This window comes from Serinus canaria, chromosome 2, assembly GCF_022539315.1.
Source record: "Serinus canaria isolate serCan28SL12 chromosome 2, serCan2020, whole genome shotgun sequence".
Taxonomy (NCBI): domain Eukaryota; kingdom Metazoa; phylum Chordata; class Aves; order Passeriformes; family Fringillidae; genus Serinus; species Serinus canaria.
The window spans coordinates 105,453,968-105,469,684 of NC_066315.1; the positions used below are offsets into that span (position 1 = coordinate 105,453,968).

At 41.6% G+C, this 15,717-nt stretch overlaps 1 protein-coding gene across 3 annotated transcripts in view; it reads right to left on the reverse strand.

Moving 5' to 3' along the window:
- The window catches only part of OSBPL1A (oxysterol binding protein like 1A), a 77,294-nt gene that overhangs the window by 2,306 nt on the left and 59,271 nt on the right, over window positions 1-15,717 (reverse strand). For 2 of the 3 annotated variants that reach the window (XM_050970473.1, XM_050970474.1), the window contains exons 18-28: window positions 15,246-15,321; window positions 13,500-13,634; window positions 10,689-10,786; window positions 9,833-10,015; window positions 9,237-9,344; window positions 9,056-9,145; window positions 8,681-8,807; window positions 5,261-5,377; window positions 4,377-4,500; window positions 2,576-2,666; window positions 1,666-1,689 (exon numbers count right to left, since the gene is read on the reverse strand). In XM_050970473.1, coding sequence (XP_050826430.1) covers window positions 1,666-1,689; window positions 2,576-2,666; window positions 4,377-4,500; window positions 5,261-5,377; window positions 8,681-8,807; window positions 9,056-9,145; window positions 9,237-9,344; window positions 9,833-10,015; window positions 10,689-10,786; window positions 13,500-13,634; window positions 15,246-15,321 — 1,173 coding nt within the window. The remainder of the gene's footprint in view (window positions 1-1,665; window positions 1,690-2,575; window positions 2,667-4,376; window positions 4,501-5,260; window positions 5,378-8,680; window positions 8,808-9,055; window positions 9,146-9,236; window positions 9,345-9,832; window positions 10,016-10,688; window positions 10,787-13,499; window positions 13,635-15,245; window positions 15,322-15,717) is intronic. The other variant, XM_050970475.1, reaches the window with a different exon arrangement.

The following is a 15,717-nucleotide window of genomic DNA, read 5'->3' on the forward strand; positions in this document are numbered from 1 at the left end:
ACAGCTTCCTTTCATCTCTCACTGACTGCAGAAGCCAGTTGTTTCTGTGACTTATTGTAGTGACCACACTCACTTAAGTAAATGATCTGTGTGCAAGGCAGCATGTTTACCTCTGCTCTTCCCCTCTCCAGCACCATAATGTTTCAGAAAAGAAAAAGCACATTTGAACCAAATCTGACTTGATCTCTTTAAAAGGCAAAAACCCAAAGGCCACCAGTACTGCAGGGTTACTGGTTACAAAGCAGGGCAGCTAACAGGCAAGCTTTGCTTGGCTCAAAGGACTTGAGAGAGCTGTGCTGGAAGAAATGCCTTGTGCTGCCTTCCTGGGAGTAACTGACCAGGTGAACACTCCAGTGGTTCCCCTGCTACCCTGGTTAAGTTAACTGAAGTCAACAGAAGTCATTCACCCCTAGTACTGTACACAGCTCCCTCCAGCTCCTCCTCCCACAGGAGTCAGCTATTCCCAAATAAGAGGTGTCTGGATTGGCTTAGGTGTCCAGTTCACTGGTGACAGCAGCTTATTCCAGAGCTAAAGCCAAACATTTGCCGTGAGACAGGGCTATAAGCACAGTGACCTCACCTCTCAGATTAAGAAATTCTACCACCCCACAGCTCATTAGTGTGTCCTCAACACTTGTACAGGTCAGGATAGAGAGCCCCTCCTCCAGTGTCCACCTCCTTCAATAGGAAGGAGAAAGGCAGTGGGAAGAACTAAGCCTGAGAGACGTTTAAGACCTAAACCAGTCAGTGATGTGGAGAAGATGGGACAGGCTTCATCAAAATCAACAGACCACTGCTGTATTTCAAAACTGAATTAAATACTGTTACTCAAGACTTAAGATTACTGGTCAGCATCTAAAATATTAAGTGTTCAACATTAATCACCTCTTGAGAAACACCAAAACCTCACTTGTAAAGTGGATTCAAAATAATAAAATTATAAATATTAAAAAAAAAATCACTGGGCACTTTGGAGAACTGTCTTAGGAAGGAGGAATTCTACCAGACAAAGCAAGAAACCTGTTTTTCTGTGGCAAGGAAATGGCAGCAGTTTAGATCTGAGCTCATAATGCACTGCAGAATAAGACCTACAGATGACCTGGGAATGGGTTGGACAGTTTTTCTTCACAGCATGCACTTTTCCCCCCATAGCACAACTCTCCTTAAACTTAACATTCATCCTTTATAGGCAACCACACCTGGCATTCCTACTAAAGAGATCAGACACCAGGAATTTTCTGCCAAAGCTTTAGAAACATCTTGGAAAGCAAAGAGTTCTTAAAGGATATCCCAGATTCATGCTGAACAGGTTTACACAATCTGCACAACAGCAGTTGCAGAACCTTGTGAATGGCATCTGTGCTAATTATATAACCCAAAAACCACAGCTCCATGGGAATTCCCCAATTTCCAGCCTCAGGTGCTTTGAGCTATATTTAAGGTACTTCAGGCACCTGGAAGAATACTATGTAGCTTTCCCAGGTTTGAAAACACCTGGTGAGAGCTAGAAGCACTCTGAATTCAGGAAGGAAGCGAAAGGTGCAAGGCTGTCCAGCACTTAGAACCTTTACAAAGATGTTATTCTTCATCAGTCTCTATGCAAACAAACCCAAACACTTCAGGAGAGCAGGCATAGGAAAAAGACAAAGGCAGACATGTCCAAACCTGGGATTTTGGGATGATGGGTGACTTCATTAAAAAAAAAAAAAAAAAAAAAAAAAAAGGAAAAAAACGTGATTTATTGTTACAAACATTTTAAAGATATTTAATCTGAAGTTGTGTTTGACTGTATTAATAATAGAGAAGAGAGGAACCTTGCTTACTTAACGTTTACCACTACTGTTGTTTTTTCTGAGAAGATAATGCCAACTCACTACTATGCTCCTAAATAGGCTTCGTCTGGTCAAAATTGATTTATCAGGTCAGGTTTTCATGGTTTCTTCTTAGCTTGTGTGTAAGAGCTCCCAGCTGACTCCTCATAGTTTAAAGAAAACCCCCCCAAAAATCCCCAAAACATACTGGCAGGTCCCTTGTATGCTAACTTCTCCCTTAGCTCCTGCTTTGTAGTTAGGAGCTCCTTCCATAAGAAGGCAGGGTCTTTGATAACTGGGTGATAAACTTTGAGAACACAGCACTGTCAGCACAGAGCCACGGGGCTGAGAAACCATGGGCAACCTCACAAGGAGGGAGCATCTCCTTTTTGGCCAGGCATGCAAATTTGAGGTAATTATAAACTAACCAGCAACAACAGTCCTTACCAGCAGCCGTCAGAGGTAACATCTTTGTCATATCAGAACCAAGAAGTGCTCAGAGAAGACAAAAGTTTGTGTTTGCATATGGGTGTGCAAGCAGTGAGAGAAGAAACCAGAGCAAGCCTGGCACTTCCCTCTGGAAATGCTACATCTCGCTGGGACCGAGTCTGCAAACACAACGGCAGCACTGCAGACCAGATGCTGTCTGTCTGCTCTTCATGCTGACACAACACTCACTGCATGTCACCAGTGGAGACTGTCACCTAACTTGAACATTCATAGCCTTTATGTAACTACACACACACAGAGGCAAGGGCACCAACCTTGTCTTCCAGTCTTCCTCTGACTTGGAACGATTTTTGCGGGCGGTCCTCTGTTTTTCTTCTAGCCTCTTCTTTTCTTCACTAGCCAGATCTTGAAGGAATAAAAATACACAAAAATACAGAAGATATTAAAGCATAATATATAAGACAGGGACATAACTTCATCTGACCCAGAAAATAAATAAGGGCAGTAATAGAAAATGTCCATTTAAAAAGCCATCTACGGAACATTGAAGGTTACTGGTTTAGTCTAAGAGCAAAGCCAGGCCAGCTGTGGCACAGGATCAGCCAGTGGTATCCTAGTCTTTAAGACTGCTAAATATATATTTATCTATGGCCTGAGGACTCTGGAAATATGTCTACATGATAGCAAATGTGAGCTAAGGGAGGTGGCATACACAGAAGTTATTTCAGTAGGGAAACTGAAGATATGATCAATTTATTTCAGAAATCTGGCCACCTGCTTCTTGATGAATTTTTGTTTAAGTTGCTACTAGTGTTAATTCCTCATGACCAGAGGTTTGGAATGCTTATTTCCAGATTATAAAGAATTGTCTCTGCAGCATACCTTCATTTTTTTTTTTTTTGGTAATGCACTAATACAGCATCCCAAACAAGCAGAGCAGTTGCTTCTCTTTGCCAAGAAAGGATGATCAGAAGGTCTGAGAAGTAAGTCAGACTCAGAAGCAGATTAGATGAAAGTCAATCTCACTTTTCTGAATCCTCTAAAAGCATTTCATACACAAGTTTTCCAATAATTATTTTTTTAAACTATTTCTATCAGCCACTCCCTGTCAGCTACTAGCCCACTGTGTATTACTAGCTGCCATACAAACTTCATGCTGCTAGTGTATCATGAAGGAATATGGTCTGTTGCTAACAGCACAGTTATTTGCTCTTTAAATTTACACAGACAAATTACTGGGGATGCTCTGAACCAAATATATCCATCATCCTGGCCACGAAACAGTTATACAGGCAGGAGAGAGTGGTTGTGGGAATTCACTGATCTATTTTAAAAGCCTCAAAGAAATGGTTATCAGCTTCCGAGTAAAAAGAAATAAAACTGCACAACTGCACTGTGTTACACCATGACACTGGTTTTTATTGCTAGATCTCAGACTATTTACCAGAAGTGTCATAGTTTTTGCCCTGTTATCCAGCTGAAACCAAATCAGGGTTTCATGACTTACCCCAATCAGTTAGCAAGCCAGAGAAAACAAGAGCCCCTATACTGTTAGTCTACAGAGCTCACCATCCAGCTTTAATATTAGTCTAAAAGCACACTACTCCTATTCACTGGAAGTCTCATCATGTATTTCTAACTCACTATTCTAGGACAGCAGAGTGTGCAACTCCAGTGAAGTACAATTTTGCATCAAGTGTATTTTTTGGCATTGCAGTTTCACTTTAGTAGTTTTGACTGCATTTCTCAGAACTGGCACAACAAAACACTTCCTCTACATCAGGCTGATGGAAACAGACAAACTGAAAAGTTCATGAGTATTTCCTTAAGACTGTGCAGATAGTGTTTATCAACACTGCTTTGGTCATCAGTCTAAACCACAGCAGCAGATATGGGTGACTATGAAGATTATCTCCATCCCAACCATCCCCTGTACGGGTGGGTGACACCAGAAGCTCAACACAGCCTGCAGAAGGTTGCGTTAAAGATTACTGCCTGGAATCATGGAGGAATGCATGGGGAGCTACTTCCTCTAGCTGTTCATCTAACAACTTTTTTCCCTGTCCCTCAGTTTTAAGAAAAAACAAAACCTCCTTTGCCCATAACTGAAGTTACCTATTTCTCCATTTTCCATAGCTCTGATATCTGGTCGTAGCCGGCAGTCAGTTTTGGGAATGACACTCTCCATTTCTTTGTCCAACTCATTCAAAGCCATAGCAAAGCTTGTAAAATTATACATCTGAAATCCAGAGACAAAGATGAAAGGTGACTTTACAACACCTCTAGCTACTGTGTTAATACAAAAGAAAACTGCTATCTAAAAACAAATCCAAGTGCTTTTGTATTACTTAATCAGTCAATATAGGATTGCTCAAGATACCAGCAAAAGTGCACTGTCAAGGAGTGTAGGTGATCCTTGCTGTTTCTGCTTAAGGAGGCCAGCATCCAATTACTCAGTGCACTATTTCTCTCTTATCTTCTTTTTCCAGTCCTACTGGTATTTTCTCTATCTCTGCAGAGAGATGTCCCCCTTGATTAATGCAGTGGGGGCATCTTTTCTGTACCAATTCTTTGTCTTCTCAGTTGCACATAATACCCTTGTATTCTGCCTAGTTGTTCTCCAGCTTCACAGCCCTTCCCACACCAACTTGTGCCATGCAGGTCTGTCCTTGGAAATGTCTGGCCTCTAATAAAGCCTTTCAGTGTGATTTCTTACAAGGCTGGTGCCTCAGTGAGGGAAGCAGGGTGGACAGAAGAGGTGGGGAAAGGCCCCATGCCACTATCTACATGAAGCATCCCATTTTCCAGAGAAATTCCACTAATCCTAGATTGATCCTTGTGGCAGTTATCCTTTTAACAGTAGTGGTGGGGAGGCTTGTTGCAATAAACAGGCAAATCCAGACTTACTAATGAAAAAGACAACAAATGGATGTGTTTTGTGTAAACCATATGGAGTAAGAGGACAGCACACACTTTCAATAAGGAGAAGCATAGCTGACCTGTGCAGAATTTGGAGGTCTTGGAGTTATCTTCCATAGCAAAACACTTCCAGGAATGACATACACACTCTCAGAGTCGGGCAATGGCATCTCATCTGATTCCTCGGTGTTGCCCACCTAAAGGCAGCACACAAAGAAAAGAGCAGTTCTTTGAAATCATGAACCATTTACACACAATCACTCCAATACCAGAACTTACAGAAAATTATTTTCTTGACTAAAGGTGAGTAATTTCAGCAAAGAAACTTTTCTTGCCAAGGATTGAGGCATTTACATAGCACACACTCCCAATTCCCACCCAGTTGAACACTACCAACAGTTTCTTGCATCAACATCTTTGTAGATGTAAGCTGGATGTTCAAGGGCTAAGAAATGTCAAATTTTCCACCTCAGAGATGTCTTCTTTCCTCAAGTACAAGCATTTTCATGCCTGATACTTAACTTCACTACTGCTTCATTAAAGGTGAACAATGGAAGACACATTCCCCATCCTTCCACAACAAAGAAATGCCAGCACATAATACAGATGCTGCCCAGTTTCTGCACAACAAAAAGCTCTTTCTACTGCTCTGTGCCCAGCAGAAACTTCCTTTGCATTAACCACTGCACCACTGAAATGGCAAACTGCAAAGTGAAATTAATATCCTAAATTAGCTACAGCTTCTGGAAAGGGTATGAAGGGTGACACATGCAACCTTGAGGAAGCTGGACCCACAGGACTTTTCCCAGAAAGTAAAAAACTCCACAGAGGGTTACTGGGGCAGGAGAGTAACTGGTGATCACAGTGTAGGTATGACCTGAGCTAGATCTAAACCATCTCCCATTTTACACACAGCTTTAAAGCAGCTGGGCTCTGATGCTGCTGACATTAATTCCACCACAGAAGGGGATGCTGGAAGATCGAACTAAAGCCACGCTGGACAATGAGTGAGGCTCTCCCAAGAAAACGTGGTGTCACAGTCACAGCTAAAAACAGCAGCATGTTTCAGAGATCACCAGAGATTAACACAGATTAAGGCAACTAATGCTTTAAATACTTTGGCTACAGGCCAGCATCTTTAATCCTGCTGCTAATTAGCTTTCCTCTCCCATGGTTCCATCAGATAATACTGAAAGCATCCAGTACCCAACACGCACTCAGCTGTCCTCTGAGATGATTCACGTGTTGCACTTCCAAGAAAAATCAAAAATAGTAGTAAGGATTCTGCTTCACTGAGAAGCCCTTCACTGTGCTTTTAAAAATGAACAGTCAACAGAACAATGTGCAGACCAGGTTCAGCCCCTCAGCTCTTAGGAAGACAAACAGGGCTTTTAGTTCACTGTATCTGAACTGTGTTGACAACCTGTCATTCTGTTCTTTAAATGATCCTGATCAGTCCTTCTGAAATTGAGAATTTGAAGCAGAACCCATCAGAAAATTATCCTTGTATCAAAACAAAGACAATTCAATATCAGACTGTCAAACTCCAAGCCTTTTATAGAAAGGCTACAATACGTACTGCAATTTCTGCCTTGTTGGATACAAGACTTTAAAATAGCATAAGAATTACAGAGAAATAAAATGTGGATTTTCATGTGCTCTTGACACAATGATCCATACTTTATGCTCAATGCTACTCAAGTATATTCAGTATATTGCTGTGAGAACAGTTAACAGACCTGCCAAAGCAAGATCTCTATAAATGAGGTGTCTCTAAATGAGGCACATGTGAGGGCAATTGCTGTTGCCTACATTATTCTCTTCCATGTATTTGCATTGAAAATTCTGGCCAAAATGCTTCATCTTGATTAAAAAAAGACATCCTGTTCATTCAGAGTAGAACCATCCTGGCTTAAATGTGGGTCTACTATAACTCTTCTGATGTTAGTAAAATATCACCTTTGCATACATGAAGGCTTTTTCTAAATCCCTGAAAAATTATTTTCCTTCAAATTTTATTCGTATAAAAATGAAAGGGATTCAGGAGAAAATTGGGGTAAGTTGCAAAAGGACTCTCATCTGAGCAGGTTCCCACAAGGAAGGCAGAAGCATTTCTTGATTGGTAGCAATGTAGCACTAAGTAGTAGAAGTAATATCCGAAAAACAACTACATAAATCTGGAAATTCTAATGAGAAGTTTAACAAGCCATGTACTTTCATGCCTGAATGAATCCTTCACCACCATGAAGGGACAAACCATATCCAGACATTACACATGAGACTTGGCTCACCTAAATGCCCCAAAACCATAGAATATACCAGCTCCTCAGACATAAGGGGCAGTGGGAGTACATACTCAGTACACACTACCTGGTTCATACCTAGCCTAGTTCATACAAAGCCTTCAGTTTCCTACATAGAAAGAGTTCTGTTAATTAAGTAGGAAAAGCATTTTCCTAGAGTCAGAGCAACACTGCAGCTTGAGATTTATGCAACAGGATGTTGCATTTCAAAGTGAAAAGCAATGATCATCTTGAACATTGTTGGAAAATGCAAACAGGCAGCTGAACAAAGACACAGGGTGTGTTTTTCTTTATTCCTTCTCCCTAGAGTTCTCCAGGTCAGACTCCAGAGAAGCAGGAATCTCCAGTGCTTTACCACTCTCTGATGACAAGCACTGGAGCAGGCTCAGATACAGCAACAATCTGAACCTGCAGAGGCACAAGTGCTGTCAGAGGTCTCCATCTCTTTTCTTCATAAGTTTCTTCAAAAACTATCAACACCAACCAAACAAAAAACCAACCAAACAAAAAACCAACCAAACAAAAAACCAACCAACCAAACAAAAAACAAACACAAAACCACCTGACTGCAGTCACCAAAGGGGAACAATCCTCCCTGTTTAAACTACTGTCTAAGTGACTGCTCTTCACTAAGTTGTATGTTGTCGCCACCACCATTCAGCCTAAACAAAAAGCTTGCTAACCAGAAGTTTGGAAGAATGAGTGAGGTTTTTTTACAAGAGAAAAAAAAAACAATTGTGAAGAAAAATTTGAAATTGCTAGTATTTCTACAGTTGTGAAAATTTAATAGAAAGCAATAAAAAAATCATTGTAAAAGCTGGAAAAGATGATCTTCTATCAAGTTAAGAAACTAATCTGGCCTGCTTCTAAGAATCAAAATTGTCCCACTAGAATGTTATTATACATGATGATCAGAAATGGCCCAACTAATGTTATTTTCTCCATGTAACTTTGGAAGAAGAAGCAGGTAATGAACCAGACAGTATTTTGATCACACCAAGTTTTGGGAAGTTTGAATACAAATTCAAGAGAAAAAAAGCATTTTATCCCTTAATATTGGTACTCATCCAATCTGTTTTGTATCCTGCCAGGAAAGAGAGGAAAAGTAAAGGAAATTTTAATGCTCTTAAATGCTAATAAAATATTTAGATGTCTTATCATGCTTTTGAGACCCCCAACTCTTTACATGATTAATACCTGTTTAGTGCTTTTCTTCTCTTCAGTATTTTTCTTGTCGTTTTTCTTGTAAGCTTCGAATGTAGCTGGGTCAACACTGTACAAACACTCAGTCCACTTCCCATACAATGCACAGAGTTTCTTTTTGCTGTCAAAAAAAGCAGACTAAGTTTACAAAGGAGATAAAAGAGATTTATTTCTCCATTTCAGACAAATATATATGAAAGAAGAACTTTTGAGGGCAACTTTGAAACTCCATTACGGGTACTGCAGAATTCATAACCCTACTGTTGCAGGTTCTTGCCCTTAACAGACACAGTTAAAGGCATTCAGTTCTACAGCTCACTGCAGAACCAAGGGTAGTCATTTGTTTCCCATCTGGAATTAAGCTGTTACCTTTTGTCCTGAATGTAGCCTTCAACTTTGTGCAGCTCCTTCCCAAAGAGGCCACAGGGCTTGAAGCTTAGTACACATTTCTCCCCAGTTCTAAAGGCAGATCAAGAGAGCACTAATTACTTCCAAATGCTTTTCCTTTTCAAACCTGCAGGAAGTGAAAGCGCTCACACTCTTAACTTACTTATGGTTAGTTATTTCCACATTTCCATACTGCTCAATCCAAAGTTTGCCCACAATAATGTTATGCACACAGCAAGTAGGGTTTGTCCATGTGTAGGCTTCGTTGTGCCTAAGGGAAGGGAATAAAAATTAAAATACTGTATCTGTGTACAGGATGTCTGTCCTTCAATAAGCCATCATCATTCCAAGTCTTAAAATGGGCATGGCAATAAGTCAGTAAACCCAAGAAGTTTATTAACCTATCGCTACTGATTTTACCAGCTCCTTAAAACAGTCACTTTGGTGCAGTCACTGTTAGCATGGAAAGGTCTGAGGAAAGCCAACAGGACTCAGGCATGCTGGTTTTACCAGAACCAATGTCCAGGCACTTGGAAAACATCCAGGCCCAGGTACCCCCACTGGTGCTATTAGGAGCATGCAGCAAGTATGGGGAAATTATGGGAGTTCTTTTCATCTTCCCATCCCCTCCTCCCCACAAAGTGATCTGCCCTCAAGCTTTGGGATGTGGGTACTGGACACCTCCATTCCTAAGCCTGAGACTAATCCACTCTAATCGTCAAGGATGAGGCACTGTACCCCCTGTACTGATCCACTTACTCAAGAAGCTCCAAAGTCATCGTGCCTTTTGGTTCTGCTTCCACACTCTTGCCCCAGAATTTCAGTTTAGGATAAATTGATCCATGAAAAACAAAATCATTATTTAAGCCTTCAGCATAGAAAGCACTGATTGGTGGATGATGGCTGACTTGCTCTGAGAGAAGTCTAAATCCAAGATCATCTCTGCAAAATAAAGATAATCAAACCATGTACCTATGTATCAAGCGTAGTAAAGTTGCAGTTGTTTTTCCTGAGATGAAAGAGATAATTGGACCCATGCATAGTTGCTGTACTCAGTGCAAGACATAATTAAAAGCCTAGGCTAAACTGAAAAGATCAACTAAAACACAGAACATCCTCATTCTAAATAACTAAGGACTTAATATTAAAAAAAAAGAACTACCAGATCTGATGAGTCAATATAGCTACTTTTGATACTGATCTCCTTCTTAAATCTTCCCCTAAACACAGGCCAAAATGTTAACTGAAAGAAAAATCTGTCTTAGGCACAGCTACACATTAATAGACTCATGCTGCTTATTAGGTACTCTGAACACTCCTGTACACTCTCCTTTTGTATCATTCACATTTTTCATTCATAAGTTTTCAGGAAAAAATTATTTTTGTAGCTAAAACTTGCTTTTAAACCTGGCAAATGTCATTGAAAAGTTAAGTAGTTTCTCTTCACTGAAAGGTCAATTGGTGAACATCCACAAGCAGGGCATGCACCTGCAGCCGCTGCTGGGAGAATGGCTGGAAGCTTATGAGCTGAAGTGCAGTCTGCAAGCCAGCTAACAAATCTAATGAAACATCTCTGCCATGGAATACCACCCTCCAGTGTAGCTCTGTTCATTACCTGATCAGTTCATAGGTCTCTCCAAGCAATGGGTTGAATGGCTTCCCAGTACGCTCCCACTGCGAGGCTACAGCAGACACAGCAAATGCAGCAACACACTGCTCAGAAGAGTAAGATCACACAGTTAATCAACAGTAGCCATGGTGTTACAGAATATCAAAATACTTTCCTAGACAGGTGTCCTGGTTTCTGCTGGGATAGAGCTGATTTTCTCCCTAATAGCTGGTACAGTGCTGTTTTGGATTTAGAATGAGAATAATGCTGATAACTCACTGATGTTTTAGTTGTTGCTAAGCAATGTCTAGCAACAAAGTCAAGGACTTTTCAACTTATTACACCACCCCACCAGGCAGGGGTTCCGTATATAAATAACCTAGAGGGGAAAGAAACCTGGCCAGGGGCTGCTGCTGCTTGAAAACTGCCTGGGCATTGGTCAGTGGGCAGTACATGACTGCACTGTGCATCACTTGTTTTGTATATTCAAATTATTATTTCTTCTCCCTTCCGCCCACCTCCCCCCTCGCCTTCCCAGTTCTATCCCCCTTCCCATGGAGGAGGTGGGGGGAATTAGGGTGAGCGAGTGGCTGTCTGGTATTGAAGCTGCCTGCTGGCTTAAACCATGATAGTTCTGGTTCTGCACAAACTTCCACCACAGGGGTCCCATGCACCTGACTTACTGTGCACCTCTGGATAGCTGCTTCTTGTCCAGCTCATCATAAATCACCTCCAGCAGGGCCACTTCCCTCAGGTACTGATACTTTTCTCCAAGGTGCTCCACTTGTCTGGGTGACATCTAACATTGCCCTTGAAGGAATATCATTCCTTCACACCTGACATGAGTCACCTCCCCAGTGACTTGTGTCACTTTTCCAATCCCTCTGTCACTGCCTGAGTTCCTAAAAAGGGGTCCAACCTGACTGGCTTCCTTATCCTCCAGTTCCAGACTACTGGCTCTGTTATTACCCCAACATTGCAGCAGACTGGTGACAAGGTGTTCACCTGGATGACAGCCGAAATACTTTTGTGTATCTCACAGCTCACTCAGGGACAAGGATTGAGTGGGTACTGCCTCATGTATGAATTCTTCACCTTCCTCCTCCCCAGTCAGCAGCTACCTCTCTTCTGTCTCCTGTTCTCTCGTGACAGCCCTGCTTCAGAGTAGCCTGTCTTGTCTACACCTTTCTCCTGCTCCCTCTTGGAAGAAACTCCTTCATCCCTTACTAAATGAGCTGACTTTCCCTTCCAACACTTCCTCTTGTGTATAGGGGTGACTCACACCAGCACAGGTTTGTTCTTAGGTTCAGCAGTGGTGCCAGACACAGGAGTTGGAGTAGCTCCAGTGCCTCTTGTTTTATTGTCAGATCTGGAGGCCATCTCTTCCCCTTGAGGGAACTGAACAGTGCTGAACAGGGCTCATCAGGCCTGGGCCAGACCCCAGCACCTTGCAGTGATTTCTGTCACTCTAGAATTACCAGGGTGACAGCATACTTTTTCCAAACATTTTATTAATTTCTCAGGATTCTGCACTTACTTAGGAGTGGACCTAATTAGCTTTCCAGCCCTGGGGCAGATCTCTTTGGTATCCCCAAATAGTTGTTTTAACATGAACAAGACCAGAGACACATTCATGAGATACAGCAAAGGTACAAGTGGATTTGATATCCTGATGATATTCAAAATTCTCAAGAGTTAACTAGCCTGGAGGAGAAGGGAATGATGGAAGAAGGTATCTCCTACATGGATTGGCTCTCTGACAAGAAAAGGCAGAAAGTGTAGCTATGGATGGTTTCCTATAGATGGCTCCCAAGGTGTGGAAATGCAATGGTACCAGTACCAGCTCAGAGGCATCACCAGAATCATAAGATAGTGTTACAAAGTACAACAAAATGTTAACCTTAACCCAGCCCCCAGAGGTGATAAACAGCACAGCAGAGAACATACACAGCGAGTCAGATGTTGCATAACCCACCTCTGAGAACACGCACAGCAGCAAATAAATCAATATTGCAACCAGAGACTACCAAACTAATATCATAAATGCTTATAACAAATTTGCTTTATTATCTGTGGTCAGATCCATTGTCATCTCAATCCTTCAAGCTCTGCTCCTTGTGGGATGCCATGAAGGACTGTGGTTTAACCCAGCATGATAAACACCACACATTTGCTCACTGAGCCCCTCCACAACCCAAATGGGATAGGGGATAAACTGGGGGGATAAAAAAGGTGAAATCGGTGGGTTGAGATAAAAGTAGCTTAATAGGGCAGAAAAGCAAGGGAAAATAATAATGATAAAAGAATCACAATCATCACAAGTAATGCACAGCACAATGGCTCACCACCCAGGGACAGATGCCCATCAGATCCTGAGCAGTCCCCAGACAGCTTTCCCTTAGTTTGTGTACTGAGCTTGACACCATATGGTATGGAATATCCCTCTGGACAGTTGGGGCCAGCTGTCCCAGCTCTGCCCCCACCCCTGCTTCTTGTGTCCTTACTGGTGGGGTGGCACGCAAGGAGCAGAAAGTCTTTAAATTACTGAAAACACAGCTTAGGCACAACTAAAACATCAGTGCATTACCAGCATTATTCTCATTCTAAATCCAAAATACAGCACCATACCAAGCTTCTAGGAATAAACTGAACTCTATCCCTGTGAAAACCAGGACAATAAACAAAACTAGTAAATGAATAGGAGAACTCAACATGCAGCAAGTTACAGGAGTTCCTCCTACAATGAGACCATGTACCAGGAAGAAAGATCCCACAACATTCAGCAAGAGCCCACGTGAACTAGCAGAACCAACGCACCTGCATTCTCTCGGTAGTGCTGGAAAGCGAGCTGGCTTTGTGGATGAGGTACGTGTGCTCCATGTACTCCGTGAGGCGCTGCAGGAAGCTCAGGGGCTCGTTGAATATAACAGGCATTGTGATCTTCGACAGCTCCTGATGCACAAATGAAATTGGCGTTACAAGCTGAATGATTAGATACCCTGACCTGCTGTAACCCAAGTGCAATTGGCTTATTACAAAAATAAATGATGCTCTTAGTGCTAATGCAATGTGCTTGACCTGGCTCTGCTAATACTGAAAGGACAAAACCCTTATGAGCTCGATAAGCAGAGCTCTGCTGCCGTTAAGGCTACTTTTAAAACAAAAAGAAAACCAAACAGCAAACTTCCTATCAATGAAAGTATTAAGAAGTTGAGATGAAACAATGGAAAGAAGTATTAACTTTTAAAGACTAAGTTACTTATTATTCCATAAATAGATATAGACCATCTTAATACTTAAACATATGATCCTTTTTTTGAGACAGGTGGGCAAGTGGGGGGAGGAGAATCAGAAAGGGCAGGCAAACATGGTGGTACAAGAGTAAAAAGAGGGATTTTGTATTCTGAAGAAAAAAAGGGAGTTTGTAACAGGAATAAGAATTTAAAGGAAGCCCTACAGTTTGGATGCTGTCTGCTCTCTCTCTCCATTTTTAAAAAGCATGCCCTCTGAACGCATAACACAGCAATGGATTAAACTGCCTGCAGCAGCAAATTAAAAGGGTGTAAGTGTGACTGCTGGCCAAGGGTGAGGCAAACAGCACTGTCCTGAGCCATAAGAGCAGCACCCGGCACCAGGAGCCTTGGCAGATGCTTTGGTACAAGCCACTACAAGTTCTGCTGCCCCCCACAACTACAGCTTCTCTGCAGCAATTGCTGCAAAGCAGAATTAAGACCCTTTTTTCCTGCACATACCTTATGCAAGGCAGGCTTTCAATCTGTTCTTTGTATTTTGTAACATTTTTCCACTAAAGACACTGGGAGAAGCCTCAGACACTTCACATCAACTCGGGAGACTTGGAGCTGCTGATGCAGGCATTCCCCAGCATTTCCACACCTCATTGCTTGATGCTGCTCCTAACTACACCAAGGGGAGGAGGAGAAAACAACAGCAACTAAACCCACAAACTTTCCCTTCTGTAGACTGCTGTTAGAGACTGACAGAGGTTTATCAGCAGCAAATATTTCCAGCCTATGGTGGAATCTAATGGAGAGAAGAGCTCTTCTCAATTCATACCTAGCTGGAAGCAGATTAGGTGCCAACGAGCTAACTCTGATCTGGCCACCATCTGGTCAGTAACCATGGAAGGGGGAAGACTCAGATACTAAGGGGAAGGGACAAAAGCAAAATGAAAGTGGTTGTTTTTCAGGGATTGTTTTGTTTTTTCCACAGTCAAAATAAATTTAAAAACTCCCACGAAGTACTTAAAGGGTTCAAGTCAAGAGAAGACACTTTTATTGAAAGAATATTGCCCTGACCAGGTCCTATCTTCTGAAGTTAATAAGGTAAAGCATAAAGCAAATTAAGCATAAATAAAGCATCAAATAAATAAAGCATAAGCAGCAAATTAAAAAAAAACAAAAGTAAAACTAAAACAAACAAACAAACCCCATAAACAAACAAAAAAACACATACAAAAGACCTCTTCTCCTAAACAAGTTTTCATTTGGGCCTCAAATAAAACAATCACTCCCCATTTTTTATCATAGCTTTCTGATAACCTACCATGCCAATGCATTTTCTTAAGATACTCCAGATACTGAAGTCATTTCTGGAAAACATTGGAGATGGTAAGCTTGTTCTGTGGAAAGGAAGAGGGGGAAAAAAGCAGAAGTAAGAAAAGTTTTCCAGTATTAACCATGACTAAGAAATGCATATGCTCATTTATGAAAGGAACAGTTTCCCAGTTTTTAAATTAAAACCCCAAGGGGAATGATAGTGCTACTTTGAAGCATTTAAACTGTTTTACCTGCACAGAAACATGAATTTCTCCAAAACCAGAACCATGAATTTTGCATAACACCAATGGAAGGGAATATCTACAGCAGTCATCAGAACAGTTTTCACAATGGCACCACTAAGATATTTAGTTGTGTCTTTGTGAGAAAAGGGAAGTTAACTGAATAGGTACATAAGCACGTTCACTACGTCTGAACAGATCTGAAGGTTAAAGGTTGTTTTGGGGTTTTTCTGCTAG